The sequence below is a fragment of the Pristis pectinata genome, chromosome 28 (genome assembly GCF_009764475.1).
Source record: "Pristis pectinata isolate sPriPec2 chromosome 28, sPriPec2.1.pri, whole genome shotgun sequence".
In the NCBI taxonomy this organism is placed as follows: domain Eukaryota; kingdom Metazoa; phylum Chordata; class Chondrichthyes; order Rhinopristiformes; family Pristidae; genus Pristis; species Pristis pectinata.
Genome location: NC_067432.1, coordinates 3,231,239 through 3,249,612, shown reverse-complemented (window position 1 = coordinate 3,249,612; position 18,374 = coordinate 3,231,239). Strand labels below are relative to the sequence as shown.

Genomic DNA, 18,374 nt, shown 5'->3' with positions numbered 1-18,374 from the left:
AGTGAGGGATGTGCAAGAGGCCAGAACTGAAGGAGTACAGAGATTTGAGTCAGTTTGGTTGCACAAGGTTACAGAATGCTGTCTGCTTCATGCACTACAAAGATCACTTTTATTTTTCCTAAATCACAGTACAGGAATTGCATATATACAACAGTTCTGATGAAACATCTATTTCAATCTCCACAGATACTGCTGAGCATTTTGTTTTCTTTAAATTTCAGATTTTCAGCATCTGCAGTATTTTGAATTCATGCATGTAACATCAGGGTGCTGACTCTAACCTGCACTGTGTAGACACTGGAGAGTTGATTATATCAAACATAAAATGCTCCAGATCATCTGCTTTTGTTATCAGTGATACCTTCTCTAAAATAATCCGTCTCCAGGGTTACACGTCTAAGGTCACAGCCCTGACCGGCCAAGGGGCAACAAACATGCAAAAGGTGCAGGAGTGTTCTGGATTTGTTGTGTGGCATTGTCGTGCTAGTTCAAATTACTCATCCAAACACACTGTAGATGTGTTGTGACCTTCAGGCCTTTGCACAATGGCTTTAAAACCACGGCTCGGTGTAATGAATCCTTAACCCCAAATTATTAGAAACCCCACCCCCAACCAGTAAACTATTCAAAACTTCAGTGGCAAAACCATGCAACTCGCAACAGGCTCAAGGACAACGTCTATCCTGCTGTTATGAGATTATTGAATGGTCCTTTAGTATGATTAAAATGGACTCTTGACCTCATGATCGACCTTGTCATGGGCTTGCACCTTATTGTCTGCCTGTGGATCTGTAACACTTCATTCTGTACTCTGTTGTTTTCCCTTGTACTACCTCAATGGACTGTTGTGATGGAAATGACCTGTATGGCTGGCATGCAAAACACATTATTCACTGTACCTCAGTACTTGTGACAATAATAAACCAATTCACCACAAGGGGTGGTGGAGACAAACCCCCAATAATAACTGTTATTGTTTTTACCTGTACTACTTCAATGCACTCTGTACTAACTCAATGCATCTGCACTGTGCAATGAATTGATCTGTACAAACAGTATGCAAGAGAAGTTTTTCCATTGTACTGCAGTACAAGTGACAATAATAAACCTATACCAAACAGATATTTAAGGGGACACCAGACATGTTTGAGGGTACAATTCTGTGCTGAGGCTTCATCTACTGACCAGTGACAAAGGCTGAAGCAAAAGGGGGAGGGGGACAAAGTTCTGTTACACTACTGGGTGATGACATAAACACAGCCTGCAGGCTGGCCTGGTGGAGAGGAGCCTTGTAACTCTATCAGTAGGAGCCTGTCTTGGCAGCTCTTTTCTCCTCCACCCCCCCCTTCTATGCTTTGTGGTACCATCATCTCACAGGCAGGATATCAATGGGGGGGGGGGGGGGGGAAGGAAACCATTGGTGTTCTTGCCCCTACATTAAGAGGTAAAATCCTGTCCCTGCTGTTGATTGCCATCCAGTGAGGCCTGTAAACAGGCCTGAGCTTGGCCCTGGTGTCATCCTACCAATGCTCATTGCTTAGACTTACTACATGGACAGAAGCTGCCAGTACCTGTGGAAACACTCCCTACAAGTGTCAGCATCAATGTGCCAAAAGGCCAGTCCTGTGTTGGAAGGACTACATGTGGGCTTCGAGATGCAAAATGATGCTTGGTTTCAAGCTTTACATTTATTCTATTGGTAGTCACTCTCTGCATTGTTACAGGTTGTGAAATTAACTATTTCCTTGTCAATTGCTGGCTGCTCCCCTCACACTTTGGAGACCCTGAAAAATACTGAACTAGAATGAGGGGAAAGATCAAGAGCACACAGTCTGGTAGCAAATTCCCAGCTAGCCCACTTGGGACTGCTTCATAATTCATTGTGATCCGATACATCTGGTATATGGCCTGGTCCCAGGGAATCAAACCCCATATAGAGGGATGAAATTTGTATGGAATAATTTCACATCACCTCTAGAACCTACAAAAACAAAATACTGCAGATCTGAAAATCTGAGATCAGGATGCTGGAACACTTGGCAGGGTCTGATGAAAGGTCAGCAACTTGGAAACCCCCAACTCTATTCCTTTATTCACAGATGCTGCCTAACCTGCCAAATACTTCCAGTGTTTTATTTTTTTCTTTAACTCCAGGCAGCCTTGTCAGGAGTGTCTGAGACGGACATAAAACTATAGACTGGGTATGGTGGGATACTTTCCCTCTCCCACAGGCTGGGATCACCACAATTGGGATCAGTAGCCACAGTTCTTCAGTGTTCTCTTACATTGTTCTTAAAAAATTTTGTTTTAATGATTGAACAGTAATGCAATGTTGTCAGAGTAATAGTCTGAAGCACTCCTGGTTATTTTTCATGCTTCAAGTCCTGTCAAGATATATCAAAAACACATTCTGAGTGAATTTCTCAATGATAGAAATAACACAAATCTCATCAAATGACACGAATATACAACAAAAGTGAAGTGTTTCCATAAATGATTGCCAGCGCATTAAAGTTCATTGCACAAGGAGAGGTGCCCCCTGCAGGCTTTCCTTATACTGGTAGACCTGGTGAACTGCAGGCTACCAACCAGAGTCCCTTCTCCAGCAGTTAGTCGTCGGGCTCTATAACACACTGCTCCACGATCTCCCGCAAATTTGGGTTCTCCATTGCTGCCGCCACTCGCTCCTTATCATTGATCTGCTTGTTAACTAAAAAAAATGAAATAAGGGAGACTCAAATGGTAATTCATTTATTATTGTCATATGTACTGAGGTACAGTGGAAAAACTTTGTTTTGCATACTATCCATACAGATCACTTCATCACGTCAGTGCATTGAGGTGGTACAAGGGAAAACAATAACAGGATGCAGAATAAAGTGTTACCGTTACAGAGAAAGTACAGTGCGGGCAGACAGTAAGGTGCAAGGCCACGATGAGATAGATTGCGAGGTCAAGAGTCCATCTTATCGTACCAGAGGACCATTCAAATGGTCTTACAAACAGTGGATAATGGAGGAATAGAGAATATATTTGTATTATAGCAATGGATAATGGGACATGGGTAAAAGTAGTACATAAAAAATCTAAATGTTTGGAAGTAGAACTTTGGCTCATCAATAGAGACATACAGCACGGAAACAGGCCCTTTGGCCCAACTGGTCCATGCCGACCAAGGTTCCTATCCTAAGCTAGTCCCATTTGCCCACTTTTGGCCCAAAACCCTCTGAACCTTTCCTATCCATGTACTTGCCCAACTGTCTTTGAAAAGTTCTTGTGGTACCTGTCTCAACCACTTCCTCTGGCAGCTTGGTCCATATACAGACCACCTTCTATGTTAATTAAAAAAAAAGTTGCCCCTCAAGTTCCTATTGAACCTTCCCCTCTCACTGGGAAATGAATCCTAAAACCACCCACCCCAGACATTGTTGTATAAACAGTCAACATTTAAACTCAGAATAGATCCAAAAGAGCATAAAAAGTGACCAAAGCTGCTTTCCTACTTATTACAGCACCAAAGGGGCTGAATGGCCTCATCAGGTCACCAATACAGCAGTCCCATCAGACCCATTCCCTTTTCACAAGTAGCCCTGCAATTTATTCTCTATCTCTCATGTTGATCAACTCCCCTTTTGTTTCACTTTGCCATTTACCCCTTAGTGTAGGTAATTAACAGGAGCCAATTAACCTAGCAGCCTTCGAGATGTAAGGGGAAGCTGGAAGACACAGTAGAGAACCATGCGATCATATGGAGAATGTGCTGATTCCACACAGACAGCACCAGAGGTCAGGATTGAACTCGTGGCCCTGGAGGTGCAAGGCAGCAGCACTAACTGCTCTAATCTTCCAGAGCATTGTCTCACAAGCCTGGCGATGCCTTGCCTCTCTTCCATATCTTTGAGGTTCTTGTATCTTAAATCACTCAACGATTGTAGCCCTAATCAAAAAGTAACTCTGGCCATAGGAAAACAGTTCCCTCAAAGCGGAGGAGAGCAAGGTGGTGCTTTAGTTGTACTAACCCTTGATCACCAACTCCTAGTACAATGGTCTGGGTTCCACGTGGTTAGTGCCACTTGTTTTGATTGCACAATGGTGTTAGAGTCATAAAGCATGGAAGCAGGCCCTTCAGCCCAACTTGTCCATGCCAACCAAGGTGCCTACCTGAACTAGTCCCATTATACACGCCGAATCTTTTAGGATTCTCCTTTATCTCATCAACCAAGATCATATGCCTCCTTGCTGCCCCCTTGCCGGCAGCAGAACAGTAGGTTTTTAGGCAAAACATGGGTATAAAGGAGAATTTTATAAAAAGGAAGGCATATGGGTTAGCACAAAAACTATAACCAAGGTGATGTGTGATACAAAATGTAATTAAAATCATATTAGGCAGAAACAGATTATCTTGACGTGATAACAAAGATGAGCTGGCACGGGCAGGCTGGCTGAATAGCCTCCTTCTGTGCTACAACCATTTTATGTAAATTTATTTTTGGGCATTTTTTTTCCATTTTCCTCCATTTGAATTTTCAGGATTACACAAATCCAAGATGACTACAATTTAACAGGCTGCTGCATATGATTACCTTTCCCCAATTTTAATCCCAGAGTATTGAAAAGTGAGAGATAATCTGACAGCTTTAAAATATTATAAAGATATGATGGGAAAATGTTATACTCAAATGATGCATAAAATAAACTATTCACAATTCTGCTCTGGAGCAAGTTGCTGTCGAATGGAGAGTTCCATTCAATTCCCTTTAATAAACACCAGGTTTTAACAATGGAAGCAAACGCTTATCATTTACTGATTTAAGAAAAATCAAATCCTGCAAAGCCCAATTAAAACATACTTACTATCTTCCTCAGTGGTGTGCGACCCTTCAGAGATGTAGATTTCCAACTGTAAAACAACATAACGTCAATCAAACAGTTAAAGACTGTAGATACTGGAAATCTGAAAGACAAAATGCTGGAAATAGGTCGGGCAGCATCTTGGCAGAGAGAAATCGAGTTAATGCTTCACATTAATGACCTTTCAAACAATTTTTCTTTTAAGAAATGATAGTTAAAACAAAAACAGCCAATACAGGTGACCCCCCCCCCCCATTACAGGGAGGGAGGAGTTTGCATTCCCAGAAAACTGTATGCATCGCAATTTTCTGTAATGTGAAGCCACATCATCCACGCATGCTTCAAGGAATGCCAGTTGGAAATAAGGCTGACACAAATTCTGCAAGGGCGATTTTCCTGCTGTAATATGGGGTTGCCTGTGTCTAGAATTCTTGATGCAGATGCAGGGTCTTGACCTGAAATGTCAACCGTTCCCCTGCCTCTGCAGAAGCTACTTGACCTGCTAAGTTCCTCCAGCAGTTTGTTTTTTGCTCCAGATTACAGCATCTGCAGTCTCTTGTGTCTCTATAATTCTTTGGTGTTACAACAGTACTTAACACTGAGCCTGTTATAGAGCCATAGAAGTAGGCTGTTTGGCTCAGTGTCCGTGCCATCAAGTTCTAATCCTATTTTCAAGCATTCGGCTTCATCTGTGCCACAGTGCTCATCTAAATACTTAACAGAATGAGAGAAGTGTTCCTTGAATCCCCCAATCACATTGCATTTCTTTCATTGGTTAACCAGTCCCACAAAATACAGGAGCACAAACTGAGTGTTCCCCTCCACAGAAATCTTTAGTAAAAGGCAAACTATTTATTCAATTTGAAGGTAAACGAGTGTTCTGTAAATGAATGGCAACTCCTCAGCCCAGGTTCTGACGTGCCTCTCTCCAGTTATAAAGACATCCTGAGAACAGAAATTCCAGCACCATCAGGAAAATGCAGCCCAATCTTCAATCTTTTTTGAAAAATTACCATAACCTTAATGTTTACTTTGATAAATTTTAAGTATAATATTATAAAGTATTGATATGTAAATTGAGTTAGAATCAAAAGTGGGCAGGATTTACCGTGATGGGTTCGAGTAAAAGTTTATAGTTAGCCTCTCTATCTACCTAGTCATTAAAGGTGGGGGAAAAAAAACTCTGATCAACACAGTGATGGCTAGCACAGAGGAAAACAGTGAGACAATACAGGCGCGATTGCTGAGGTACAGCTGTTACATTCTTGGAGAACCAGGTCAAGTTGGAGATGTGCAGAGATCTTTGGAGGATGGAGATGAGAGGAGTGAGGTTACGGAGGGATTTAAAAACAAGGGTGTGAATGTTAACCCTGAAGAATTGCATAACTGAATCAATGGCTAGGAAATGACATTTCTTATTTGGATAGTGGAAAAATGGTTTTGGTCAAACTTGCATTGATGTCTGAAAGCATGTGCCACCAGGCTCAAGGACAGCTTCTATCCTACTGTTAAGACTATTGAATGGTTCCCTAGTACGATAAAATGGACTCTTGACCTCACAATCTACCTCATTATGACCTTGCACCTTATTGTCTGCCTGGACTGCACTTTCTCTGTAACTGTAACACCTTATTCTGTAATTGTTTTCCCCGTTACTACCTCAATGCACTGTTGTAATGAAATGATCTGTATGGATGACATGCAAAACAAAGTTTTTCGCTGTACCTCAGTACACGTGACAATAAAGCAATTTACCAATTTAGCTAGAATCAATTTCTGCTAAACTCGTACTGAACTTGGACAAGCAGACTGACAATTAAGAGTCAATTGGTGAGAGGGAAACGGCAAGGGTGGATGTGGGAGTTTCGTTGAGCAGATTGATAGCTACAACAATGCCATGAGGAATATTATTATCAAACTTTAGATAGCTCAGACTTTGAACGTGCAAGTCTAAGTGAATTGGGGAAGGCTTTTTCCCTAGGGCAGACACAGTGGAAGGGGAATGAGGATGTAAAACTGCAGAAAGAATTGATCAAGTTTGTCCCTGTCCATGACTGAGACAAGGGAGATGAGATACCAAGATGAATATGGGTTGGGGAGTCTATGTGGAGGGAGACACTAAGTACAATAGGAAGACAGTGAATTCAGGACAGAGAGAAGATGTAAAGTGAAATCAGCTGCCAAGGCAGTTGGATGCAATTAGGATACAGTCATTGCATTTACATCGCCAAGTCATAGAAGGCTGAGGATTTAATGTGGGGTAAATGGGATTCGTATAGATGGGCGTAATGGTTGGTGTGGACGTGGTGGGCCAAAGGGCCTGTTTCTGTGCTGTGACTCTATGATCATAGATCAACAGGAAAGAGCTGAATGGTCTTCTCCCATTGCAAAGTACATCTGACTGAAGGCAGATGAGTCCAGATGAGATTCCCCTCAAACAATGTACTGAATGGATGATGATCTAAACTCATGCCTTTCTTTTTTTTCTTGCAATTTTGGTAAACTTGACATCACTTAATCCCCAATTGTGATCACCATAACAGATCTTGACCTATTGCTTGGGTTCATAGATATCGTCAACCTGTGAGAGAGGTCTAATTGAACTGTACGAGTTAGAGCTGTGAGCCTTTGAAAGATATAGAGGAATGATCAAAACCACATTGGCAAACTAAATTATCAAGGGTCAATCTTAATTTTAAAAAAAATGGAGGGGTTAACACCCCATTTTTTTCTTACCTTGTGTTTGAAAGGTAAGCATCGTTGCAACTTGACTCGTAGACAGAGACCTTCATGTATGAAGAAAAGAATTGTATAAACATATTTTGAACCAAAATCAAGCAATATCTTTCACAGAAGTTAACTCTTCCTTTCTTTGCCAATTTACTTTCATCTTTTAAATGCTATGACTGCTTACTGAAGTGCAGTCCCAAAGGTATTGAATTCCTTCAGACCTCCATTGGCAAGCTCTTTCATGGCAGGGGTGAACCCATTCTCACCTGAAGGTCATATACACTTTCAGTGGGATTAGTTGGAGTGTGCAACCCAATGTTATGATTAAGGACGCCCGTCTAAGGTAGTCAGAACTGGTTCAACGTGGGAGCTTGTTCTGAGGTGCTTGACCTCCCACGAGGAATGATGCATGCAAAAAGGAAAAATGAGATTAAGATGGGCTTTTAAATACTGTAGGCTCAATACCCATCCCATCTACCAGGTTAAGAGTGCAGCTCCTCAAACCATCTACAAACCCCAAACCTAATTCACAGAACAGCACTTGTGAAAACAATCCTATAACTTTCCATTTCCCACATTTTGGTGAGATTGGTGTTTTAAGCAGAGTTGTAAGACTTGGGCATAACAGAATGCAAAACAAAGGTTAGCTAAATTTGTCTTGGACCCTTGCAGACTCCCAGTTTGGGAGAATTTCATCATTATATTCAGCAGATCCAAGCTGAGCCCTGGAGGTTAAGGTGCAGCAATGGTGCCCTGCCAAACAATCTTCCCTCAACTTCACCCGTTTTTAAACAAAATATAAGTGTCAGGCTGACAAATCCAGCACAGAGCCAAGGCAGTGCTGCATTGTCAGAAGGAGAGGAAAGTAACATGATCCTCCTGTTAGAGCAAATCTCTTCCCAATGCTGTTACAAAGGCACCAATCTCTGTTCAAATGCCTATGTTTGGATAAAAACTAAGGACCAGTAACTAGAATGAAAAAGCATATCATGAATTCTTGTCCCAACTGATCACTGAATTGTGCCAGTTCACCTAGGCACATTGAGTGCATCCATTCCCTTGACAAACAACCTGCATTGCCCTATGCCAGTAGTGTTGGAAGTGTTTTCCTTTGGATGAGATGTTAAACAGAGCCATGTCTGTTCTTGCAGGTGGGCATTAAAGATTCCATCTTACTCTTTTGTAAAGAATCAAGGCAGTTCTCCATGGTATCCTGGTAAATATTTACCCCTCAATTAATACCACTCGTTATTAGCATCTTATTGTTTGTGGGATCTTGCATGCACAAATTGGCTGGCGGACTTTCTAAATCATAGTAGTGACTTCAAAAAGTACTTCACTGGCAATAAAGAGTATTGGACTGCCCCATGACCGTAAAAGGCACAATATAAATCCAAGCATTTCTTTGTTTCTTGGTTCCCATGCCTTGGTAACAACTAATTGGTTTCATCAATAGATTATTCAGAGGAAGAAAAGCTTTGATGGTCAACTGTGTGAAAATGCTTTCAACTCCTGACAAGAAACTTAATTCAAGGCCCTTTGACCTCCAACCTTTTAACCCAAGACAATCACTTTAGAAAAAGTTTAGCTTGGGTCATAACCTGTTGCAAGGACGAAACAGGAAGCACAGTCCCCAGCAACGAGACTCCCATTTTTTTTATCAAAGAGTGACAGCTCTGAGCACAGAATCAAAGTGAGGTTAACTCTGACTGAAGGAGGTCAGAATCTTACAAAAAAAAATGACAAGCTGGGAAGGCTACCATCACCTGCTTGGAGCTGGGCTACAATGCTGTACGTTAATGCTGCAAAGAATTCAAGCAACATCCTTGTTAATCTGCTTTGTAAGGATTTCAGTAAGGGTCAGCAAGTCACCCTGGCAACAGCTGGACTCTTGCAGTGTTTGGGAGTACAGGAAAATGGGCGAGAAAAAGAACGTAATAGCCATTGACATGAGAGCAGATTTGTCTCTGATTGTTGTGTAGATTATTTCTTTGGATGCCCAGGACAATCTAAGCAGCCAATATTGGAACGCACCAACTTTTCCTTTATGTCTTTGCTACAATACATGAAATACAAAATTCTCTAATTTTTTACCTCCCTTTTTACTTTCCTACCAATTTTTCTCCTGCAAACCTGAAAACTTCGGCCCACAGATGAGGGACAGAGAGATCCATAAAGACAGGTATAAGTTTAGCAAATTCGCCCAAATAGAATCATCACCTCTTGAGCGTCAATATAGTTGTGCACTGTACGGGACTCTCTGGCTACTAACTTCCTTCCTTTCTCTTGCTGGACAATAAGCCCCTTTCTAACACTGAAAACCTAATGTAGAATGAGGTATGTTCAGTCTACACAAGTTCAATGCTTGTGCAAACTGGAAGTCTGTATTTAGTTTCCAAACAAAAGTATTTTTCTCTCAGTAAAAAAAAAGCTCTTCAAATGTAAAAGAACCAAAACAACCACTAATGTCTCATCTAGGTCTGGGCTCCAGGGTGATTCAATTTCAGCTGCCTCTGAAGTGATCTACCAAAGCACTACAGTGGATTGATCCAATGCCTACAATATCTTACAGCAGTCTATGATGCTTCAGTGATCATTTTCTCACTTTAATTAGAAATGGAATTAAAAATTGGAATGCAAATCTTCCCAGTGATATCCACAACCCTAAAATAAACCCTTTAAGATTGAGGATATACAAATTGTCATTTTTACTTTTAGAAGAAAGTTTTTCTAAAAAGAAAAATGATAGATTAGGGACACGAGACCACAGATGCTGGAATTTGGACAGTTTGGATGAAGGGTCTCCCTTGAAAAGTTGACTGTCCATTTCCCTCCATAGATGTTGCCTGACCCATTGTGTTCCTCGAGCTTTTTGTGTGTTGAACTAAGGTTAGAGTTGGATACCATCATTAAGTGTGATGCTTTTGACAACCCTACATATTAACTGGAGATTTAGTGATTCTATAATCGGACAGACCGCTAAACAGAGTTTAACATAGAACAATACAGCACAGTACAGTCCATTAGGTCCACAATGTTGTGCTGACCTATATAAACCTTCTCCATGATCAATCTAACCCTTCCCTCCTACACAGCCCATAACCCTCCATTTTTCTTGCATCCATGTGCCTATCTAAGAGTCTCTTAAATGTCCCTATTGTATCAGCCTCTACCACCACCCCCAGTGTTCCAGGCACCCACCACTTTGTGTTTAAAACAAAAACCTGCTTCTGACATCTCCCCTAAACTTTCCTCCACTCACCTTAAACTGATGTCCTCTGGTATTGGCCATTGCCACCCTGGGGAAAAGGTGCTGGCTGTCCACTCTATATATGCCCCTCATAACTTTATACACCTCTATCAAGTCGCCTCTCATCCTCCATCGCTCCAAAGAGAAAAGCCCTAGCTCACACAACCTAAGACAAGTTCTCTAATCCAGGCAGCATCCTGGTAAATCTCTTCTATTATCATCTCTAAAGCTTCCACATCCTCCTTATAATGAGGCGACCAGAAGTGAACACAATATTTTAAGGGTGGTCTAACCAGAGTTTTAGAGAGCTGCAACATTCCCTCGGGGCTCTTGAACGCGATCCCCCGATTAACGAAGGCCAGCACACCGTACACCACCTTAACCACCCTATCAATTTGCGTGGCAACTTTGAGGGGATCTATTTATCTCCACAAGATTCTCTGTTCTTTTGGGTTATAACTGTGTGGCTGCATTTCATGCAACTTGAGCTGAAGTGTAATCAGCAGAATGACCTAGTACACATTGAATTATGGGATTACCTGGTACAGGAGAAGGCCATTCAGCCCATCATGTTCTCCAAAAGAGCTAATTAGTCCTAATCCATCACCCCTTGTATGTTCCCCATTACCTTTTTTTTATTTCTGAGCATTAATCCATTATCACCTTAATGTTACAATTAAACTTGCAATTTTCCAGGCATTAGTTTTTTTGTTATTTTTAAGTATAATATTGTTGGATCTAAACCAGGATGAATGAAATCATGAATGACTCAGCCAATTCTTAAATTATCTTGGTACACCCTGCTACAGGGCCTTCAGAGAGGTTTCCTTTTGGAGAGCGAACATCTGGTGACCACATAGCAAGGTAGATAAATGACATGTGAACCTTTGCTATCAGGAAACATCCTAAAAGCAGAAGCATGGAAACAGCATCATGTGGTGATAAGAGTGGGGTGCAGGATCGAAAGAAACGTTTAACTTCCAATGCATAACCCCTCCCATCAGGGCCTTAATCTGCACTGTGTGAAGAAAATAGCCAAGTGCAGCAGATAGATCTGGTAAGAGGTTCACTTTCAGACAAGTTTTGCTATTAAGCAAGAGACTCTGTACTCTTTCCCCATTTTCTTAGTCTCGCTATGCACTTGTTTCTCCTGAGAGCAGCTGGATGGGCAGCCTATTGACAGGCTAATGACACCCTAACCAATGACAACAAAAGGTACCCCAGCGAAGTGTACTACAACCCTTCTTCCTCCCATGGCTCAGTGAATAACACTTATTCCCAAGTCTGATGGTTGTAGGTTCAAGTTGCATTCTAGAGATGAGCATGAAATCTAACCCGACTCTTCAGTATATTACTCAGGGACTGCTCCATGTTTTAAATGCCATCTTTCGAAGGTTTCAATTGTTAAACACAGACCCTGTCCACTCTGCATGGAACTAATTCAAAGATGTTATTACCACTGGAAAAAAAACTACAGATTTGAAATAAAACAGAAAATGCTGGAACTCCCAGCAGGTCGTACAGGATCTGTGTAGAGAAACAGAATTGATGAAAGGTCATTGATATGAAACATTAACTCTGTTTCTCTCTCTATAGATACTGCCTGATCTTCAAAAATGGTTTACTGTCTTTTTGGGACATTCCAATGCTGGGATAGATGCCACCGAAACAGAATTTCTTTGTTTACTCACCAATCAGAGTGGCTAGAGAGCAGTGAGGAACTGTTGGTGTGAATCGAATAATGATGAGATATTCATCATCAGTTAGTAACTTCACATCTATACATTCTTCAGTGACCACGTCCAACTCTTCCAGGGTGTTTGGCTTTTCTGGATCACGAATTGTACGAATAATGTCTGACAAAGAACAGAGACACCAATTATATTTTGATAGCTTTTATTGCGGTTTACATCACGCTCCAACTTTGTTCTTTCAGGGATTCTCCAGAAAAAAAATCTTATGAAAATATACCCACTTAAAGCAGCCAATAATTTATTTACTGACAGGTCCTGGTATGTACAATAACAGCAGAGGTAGTAATCTCAAATTCTTATCTGTCACCTGTGCACTCTGTTCATTAATCATCCACTTGAACACGACAAATGATTAATAAACTTTGTGGAGCAATTTCAGCACAAAGTCTGCATCAAAGCAACTCGGTTTAATGTCACCTATAAATAGTGGATTTCTGGAACAGAAGAAACGGGCAGGAGGAGGCCATCTGGCCCATCAAGCCTGCTTCGCCATTCAATAAGATCATGGCTGATCTGGCCGTGGACTCAGATCCATCTACCCACATTTTCCCCAGAACCCTTAATTCCCCTACTATGCAAAAATCTATCTAACTGTGTCTTAAATATATTTAATGAGGTAGCTTCTACTGCTTCCCTGGGCAGAGAATTCCACAAATTCACTACTCTCTGGGAAAAGCAGCTTCTCATGATCTCTGTCCTAAATCTATTTCCCTGAATCTTGAGGCAATGTCCCCTAGTTCTAGTCTCACCTACCAGTGGAAACAACCTTCCTGCCTCTATCTTATCTATCCCTTTCATAATTTTGTTTCTAAGATCCCCTCTCATTCTTCTGAATTCTGGCAGGTATAGTCCCAGGCGACTCAATCTCTCCCCATAGGCTAACCTCTGGAATCAACTTGGTGAACCTCCTCTGCACTACCTCCAAAGCCAGTATATCCTTCCTCAAGTAAGGAGACCAGAAATGCATGCAGTACTCCAGGTGCAGCCTCACCAGTACTCTGTACAGTTGCAGCATAACCTCCCTGCTCTTAAATTCAATCTCTCTAGCGATGGCCAACATTCCATTTGCCTTCTTGATAACCTGCTGCACCTGCAAACCAACCTTCTGCGATTCATGCACAAGCACTCCCAAGTCCCTCTGCGCAACAGCACGCTGCAATCTTTCACCATTTAAATAACAATCTGATCTTCTATTTTTCCTTCCAAAGTGGATGACCTCACATTTACCAACATTATACTCTATCTGCCAGACCCTTGCCCACTGACTTAACCTATCTATTTCTCTCTGCAGACTCTCCACATCATCTGCACAATTTGCTTTTCCACTCAGCTTAGTGTCATCAGCAAACTTAGATACGCTACACTCGTCCCCTCTTTCAAATTGTTAATATATATCGTGAACAGTCATTTGAGTTCCATTCAGTTTGTCGGCACAAGACCATTTCTCAGAGAGAGAGAGTCATTGCAGCCTTTACCTTATATCAAGCAAAATCTCTGATAGGGAGGCCTGTCAACTTTAAAAATGCATCTCTAAAATCTTTTTTAATGGTCAAGCAGCTGGCAGTGTGTGTGGTTGTGCACTTGTCCATTCAGGAATAAACACAACACTTTGTTCTCCCTGCCTAGGGATCAATGCAGAGCCACCAGTATGACTTGGGTTCATGAGCGTCAAAACTAGTACCTGTCGTGCAGTGAGACTAGCGGCATATCAGAAATGATAGAGTTTGATATGATTTGTCAGATGGACTGAATCCAAGAATGGTGGGGTCATTAATGGGTAACTCTTTTAGAGGCAATGTCAGTAGCATCACATGATTCCAGGGAACTATTACAACTACAATCCATGACCTCTACTGCTGAGAAGAGCAAGAACAGCAGGCATATGGGAACATTGTCATCACTGTACCTTCCACTCCGAGTCACAAACAACTGTGACTTGGAAATACATCACCAGTCCCTCGTGGTTACGTCTAAGACCTGGAACTCCCTCCGCAACAACACCAGAAGGAGTTGCAGTGGTTCTAGAAGGCAGCTCACCCCTACTTTCCCAAGGGCATTCAGAGTTGGGCAATAGACACTGCTTTTGCCAGCAATGCCCAGATCCCAAAAATGAATAAATAATAAAACGTTTGATAGGAACATACATATCTACCACGTACAAGGCCATCACCAACGGCGAGTTACTATCACTACTTTAGAAAATATTTCAGTGTTACTATTCTGTAGTTTCAAACAAGAGTGATTGTGACAGCTCCCAAATCCAGTGCCTATAAATGTTTCAAATCATTGTCTTCCTCTGACCAACTTCTGCAATGAGAGTGACTGACATAAAGAAGAAGCAGCGCTACCTGAAAGTTGTGAGGCTGTGACAAGATGAGCTGAAGTTTACTCCAACAACTTCACTGCCTACTGAATTCCAACCATCTAATTTTGCTGGGAGCAGGGATTTCTTACCATAGACTTCTAGCGTTTTCTCTTCCATCTTTCTGATTTTTTCCGCATCTTCTTTAACTGATAGCCGTGAAAGAAAGAGGAACTTGGCCAGGGCATAGGACGCAAGCCCAGACACTAGCTCCATCCTTCAGCCATTACGCTGCAGCAGCCGCAGCACTGCTGAACTTCCGGGTCTGCCAGCCCTGACACATCGAGTACAGAGAAGGAGAATGTTACATCTTTATAAGATTTCTGCATTAGTCACCTGTACATCGAAACACACAGTGAGATGCATCTTTTGCGTAGAGTGTTCTGGGGGCAGCCCGCAAGTGTCGGCACGCTTCTGCCGCCGACGTAGCATGCCCACAACTTCCTGACCCGTACGCCTTTGGAAGGTGGGAGGAAACCGGAGCACCCGGAGGAAACCCACGCAGACACGGGGAGAACGTACAAACTCCTTACAGACAGCGGCCGGAATTGAACCCGGGTCTCTGGTACTGCAATAGCGTTACACTGACCGCTACACTACCATGCCCGCTCAATGTACTGGTCCACTTCATAGAAAGTTTTTGCTTGCATCAGTGTGTCCTTGATGTTTAAACACTAACTAAAGAGTTATTGATCACTGAGAAAACTATTGACAAAATGTTAAGGCTATATGGAAACAAAGAACGGCTCTTGCTCCATCCCTTCCCCCGCGCACCCCCCCAACCTTTTTATATTGGCTATCTCGCCTCTTTGTTTCCAGTCCTGAAGGGTCTCAGCCCGAAACATCAACTGTCCATTTCCCTCCATTGATGCTGCCTGACCTGTGGAGTTCCTGCAGCTTTTTGTGTGTTGCTACAAAGAACAGTAGGAGTGGCACAGCTAGTAAAGCTGCTGCCTCACTGTTCTGCTGACCTGGGTTTGATCCTGACCTCAGGTGCAGTCCGTGTGTGAAGTTAGCACGTTCTTCTTGTAACTGCATGGGGATCCTCCGGTTTCCTCTGCTGACCCAAAGGTGTGCAGGTTGGACGGTTAGTAGGCTGCTGTCAATTACCCCTAGTGCAGGTGGGTGGTAGGGTCTGAAGGAGTTGATGGGCATCTGGGGAGAATAATTTGTCCAATTCGTGATCCAGAATTAGTGTAGATGGAAGATTGACGGTCAGTGTGGACTTGGTGGTTCAAAGGTTCTGTTTCTGTGCCGTATTACTCTGTCTCTGAGTACCTAGCAGATCACATTTGAACAGAAGGTCAACCACCTGAAACATTACTTCCACAGATTCTGCTTGACCAGCAGAGTATGAACAGCATTTTCTGTTTTTATTTCAGATATCCAATATTTTGCTTCCCGATTGTGTATAGTGGAAATGCACATTGTGGATTGCACATTTATAGTGGATTGTGGATATGTGCAAGATATTAAACAGTATATCATCCTATCACCATTTAAAAATCTTCTTGGTATTTGTCATGGAAACTGTCAGAATAAACTTGTCACACTGTAAATGTATTCTTCTCCCTTGTAAACAAAGTGTTGCCACTACGGGAAGGGGTGACCCTTCATGGCATTTACATAGTAGTTTCCATTAAACACATGGTAACGATAGACCTGTGGCTCAGTGGTATCCCACTTCTGTCAGTAAGTTATGTTGCTCCAGAGAGAGGTGTACAAAAATTTGTTTGTCATAGCAGTGAAGTATTGAGGGTTTCTGGCATTTTTGGATGAGATTCTGAGATTGGCAGCCAGTGTACTTAGGTGACTACATCTCCTGATGCTATTTTAAAATTGAGGGATTGCTTTAACCAGGAGCAAATGTCAGTCCAGAAATACAAGAATGGGGGTGAACAGGTCTTGGAGTGCATGAGGACTCAACTACCAGGATAGGAAACTTGTAGAGCTTTAGATGATCCCATTGAAGGGGCAAAGATCTGGCAAATGAAGTAATAATGTCCAAGTTCGTGATTTACAAAAGGCTAGTATGCAGGTAGAGCAAGTAATCATAGAAGTTGACAGAATGTAACTGCTTAATGCTCGGGGGAACTGAATGCAAAGGTAGAGAAGTTATGCTTTTGTCATGAAAGATGTATGATAACATCTGGATAAAGACGTAAAGAATAAAAAAACACTATTGCTCTTTTTATTAAAGGAAGAATGATAATTTGTTGGAAGTAGTTCAGTGGACTGATATCTGAAATGGCATAGTTGCCTTATGAGGAAAAGTTAGACAGGCTAGGCTTATTTTCACTGGAGTTTATAGGTGACTTGGTTGAACATTTTACCAATGCGAGATCCTGAGAGGTCTTAGTAAAGTGGATGTGGAGAAAATGTTTCTTCTTGTCAGGAATTAAGGGTCACTGTTTGAATACAAGAAGTCACCCGTGTAAGACAGATAAAATATCGCTGGTCTTTTAAAATCCTGGCTAATGGTGATCCATAGGGTGTTGATGGCACCTTTGAAATATCAATAGATGGTTCAATCTCCAGCAGCACAGCAATCCCTCAGTACAACACAGCAGTATTACATAGATTTTTGCACTTTAGTCTCTCACGCCCAAGTTTCAGCCATAACAGGCAAGAATATTAAATGAGCAATTGGATAACTATTTGAAAGGAAAAACGTTTGCAGGTCTTTGAGAAATGAGCAGGTGAATTAGCAGCTTAGAGTCAATGGAGTCATACAGCACAGAAAGAGGCCGTTCGGCCCAGTTGGTCCATGCCAACCAAGATGCCCATCCAAGCTGGTCCCATGAAGCTCCTGCAAGCACCATGGACATTGGAGTATCGATGATCCTCACCACACCGATATCCACTCCTTCTGCCTGACTGTTGCCGACTCAAGCAAACTTAATGATTTTAGCCCCGCCCCCTGTCCACTGATTGGCTCACTGACTGAGGGTCGCTCCCAGTCCATGCGTTTGACAGGTTAATGTCGCTGTCAGTCATACCTCGGGTTGGGTTGCGACGGCAGTGGCGCCGGGGGGGGAGTCCGCGGCCTGAGGTAAACAGTCGAGGCCTGGGGCTGGGAGTGACCATGGAGCCGGGGCCCAGCGTCCTGGAGGTGCTGCTGGACGCCGCGCCGGAGTGGAGGGACGCCGAGGGCCTGTCGCGGCCCAAAGCCACCGGCAGTTACGAGGCGCTGTGCGGGCTGTGGCGGCCGGCCGAGGCGGAGGGCGGCGGCCTGTGCTTCACCGGCCGGTGCAGGGACGCCGGCCGCTTCTGCCGCAGGACGGTGGCCGCTCCGGCCGGGGAATTCACCGAGTGAGTCGGGCGGGCGGCGAGCGGGGCTCCGGCGGCGGGCCAGGCCCCGGGGAGAGTCACGTGAGCGCCGCCCTCGGCATCCTGGGAGTTGTAGTCCGGTCCCCTGACCTCCCCC

At 42.9% G+C, this 18,374-nt stretch overlaps 2 protein-coding genes and 1 non-coding gene across 4 annotated transcripts in view; 1 reads left to right on the top strand and 2 right to left on the bottom strand.

Moving 5' to 3' along the window:
* Positions 1-90: 90 nt before the first annotated feature.
* On the bottom strand, positions 91-18,076 carry ciao2a (cytosolic iron-sulfur assembly component 2A). 2 transcript variants are annotated; one of them, XM_052040625.1, is made up of 6 exons: positions 17,947-18,076; positions 15,040-15,221; positions 12,523-12,687; positions 7,588-7,637; positions 4,855-4,900; positions 91-2,710 (listed from the first exon to the last, which is right to left on the bottom strand). In XM_052040625.1, the coding sequence occupies exons 2-6, from the start codon at positions 15,161-15,163 to the stop codon at positions 2,610-2,612; spliced, it is 486 nt and encodes a 161-aa protein (XP_051896585.1). In that variant the 5' UTR covers positions 15,164-15,221; positions 17,947-18,076; the 3' UTR covers positions 91-2,609. The 2 variants fall into 2 exon arrangements, with proteins under 2 accessions (XP_051896585.1, XP_051896586.1); XM_052040626.1 differs by lacking the exon at positions 17,947-18,076 and adding an exon at positions 15,919-15,951.
* Positions 5,622-5,732, bottom strand: LOC127584126 (U5 spliceosomal RNA). Its single transcript, XR_007958354.1, has one exon. It is a non-coding gene; the product is annotated as a U5 spliceosomal RNA (small nuclear RNA).
* The window catches only part of LOC127584073 (spatacsin-like), a 33,110-nt gene continuing 31,939 nt past the window's right edge, over positions 17,204-18,374 (top strand). The window contains exon 1 of the mRNA XM_052040619.1: positions 17,204-18,259. Coding sequence (XP_051896579.1) covers positions 17,928-18,259 — 332 coding nt within the window. The 5' untranslated portion in view covers positions 17,204-17,927. The remainder of the gene's footprint in view (positions 18,260-18,374) is intronic.

Bases quoted from the DNA above. Each gene is read 5' to 3' on its own strand.
- ciao2a (XM_052040625.1), bottom strand. From the start codon at position 15,163: ATGGAGCTAGTGTCTGGGCTTGCGTCCTATGCCCTGGCCAAGTTCCTC. The intron at 7,638-12,522 runs GTGAGTAAACAA...TCATACATGAAG, and splicing joins CTCTCTAGCCACTCTGATTG to GTCTCTGTCTACGAGTCAAG. The intron at 4,901-7,587 runs GTAAGAAAAAAA...GTTGTTTTACAG, and splicing joins GCTTACCTTTCAAACACAAG to TTGGAAATCTACATCTCTGA.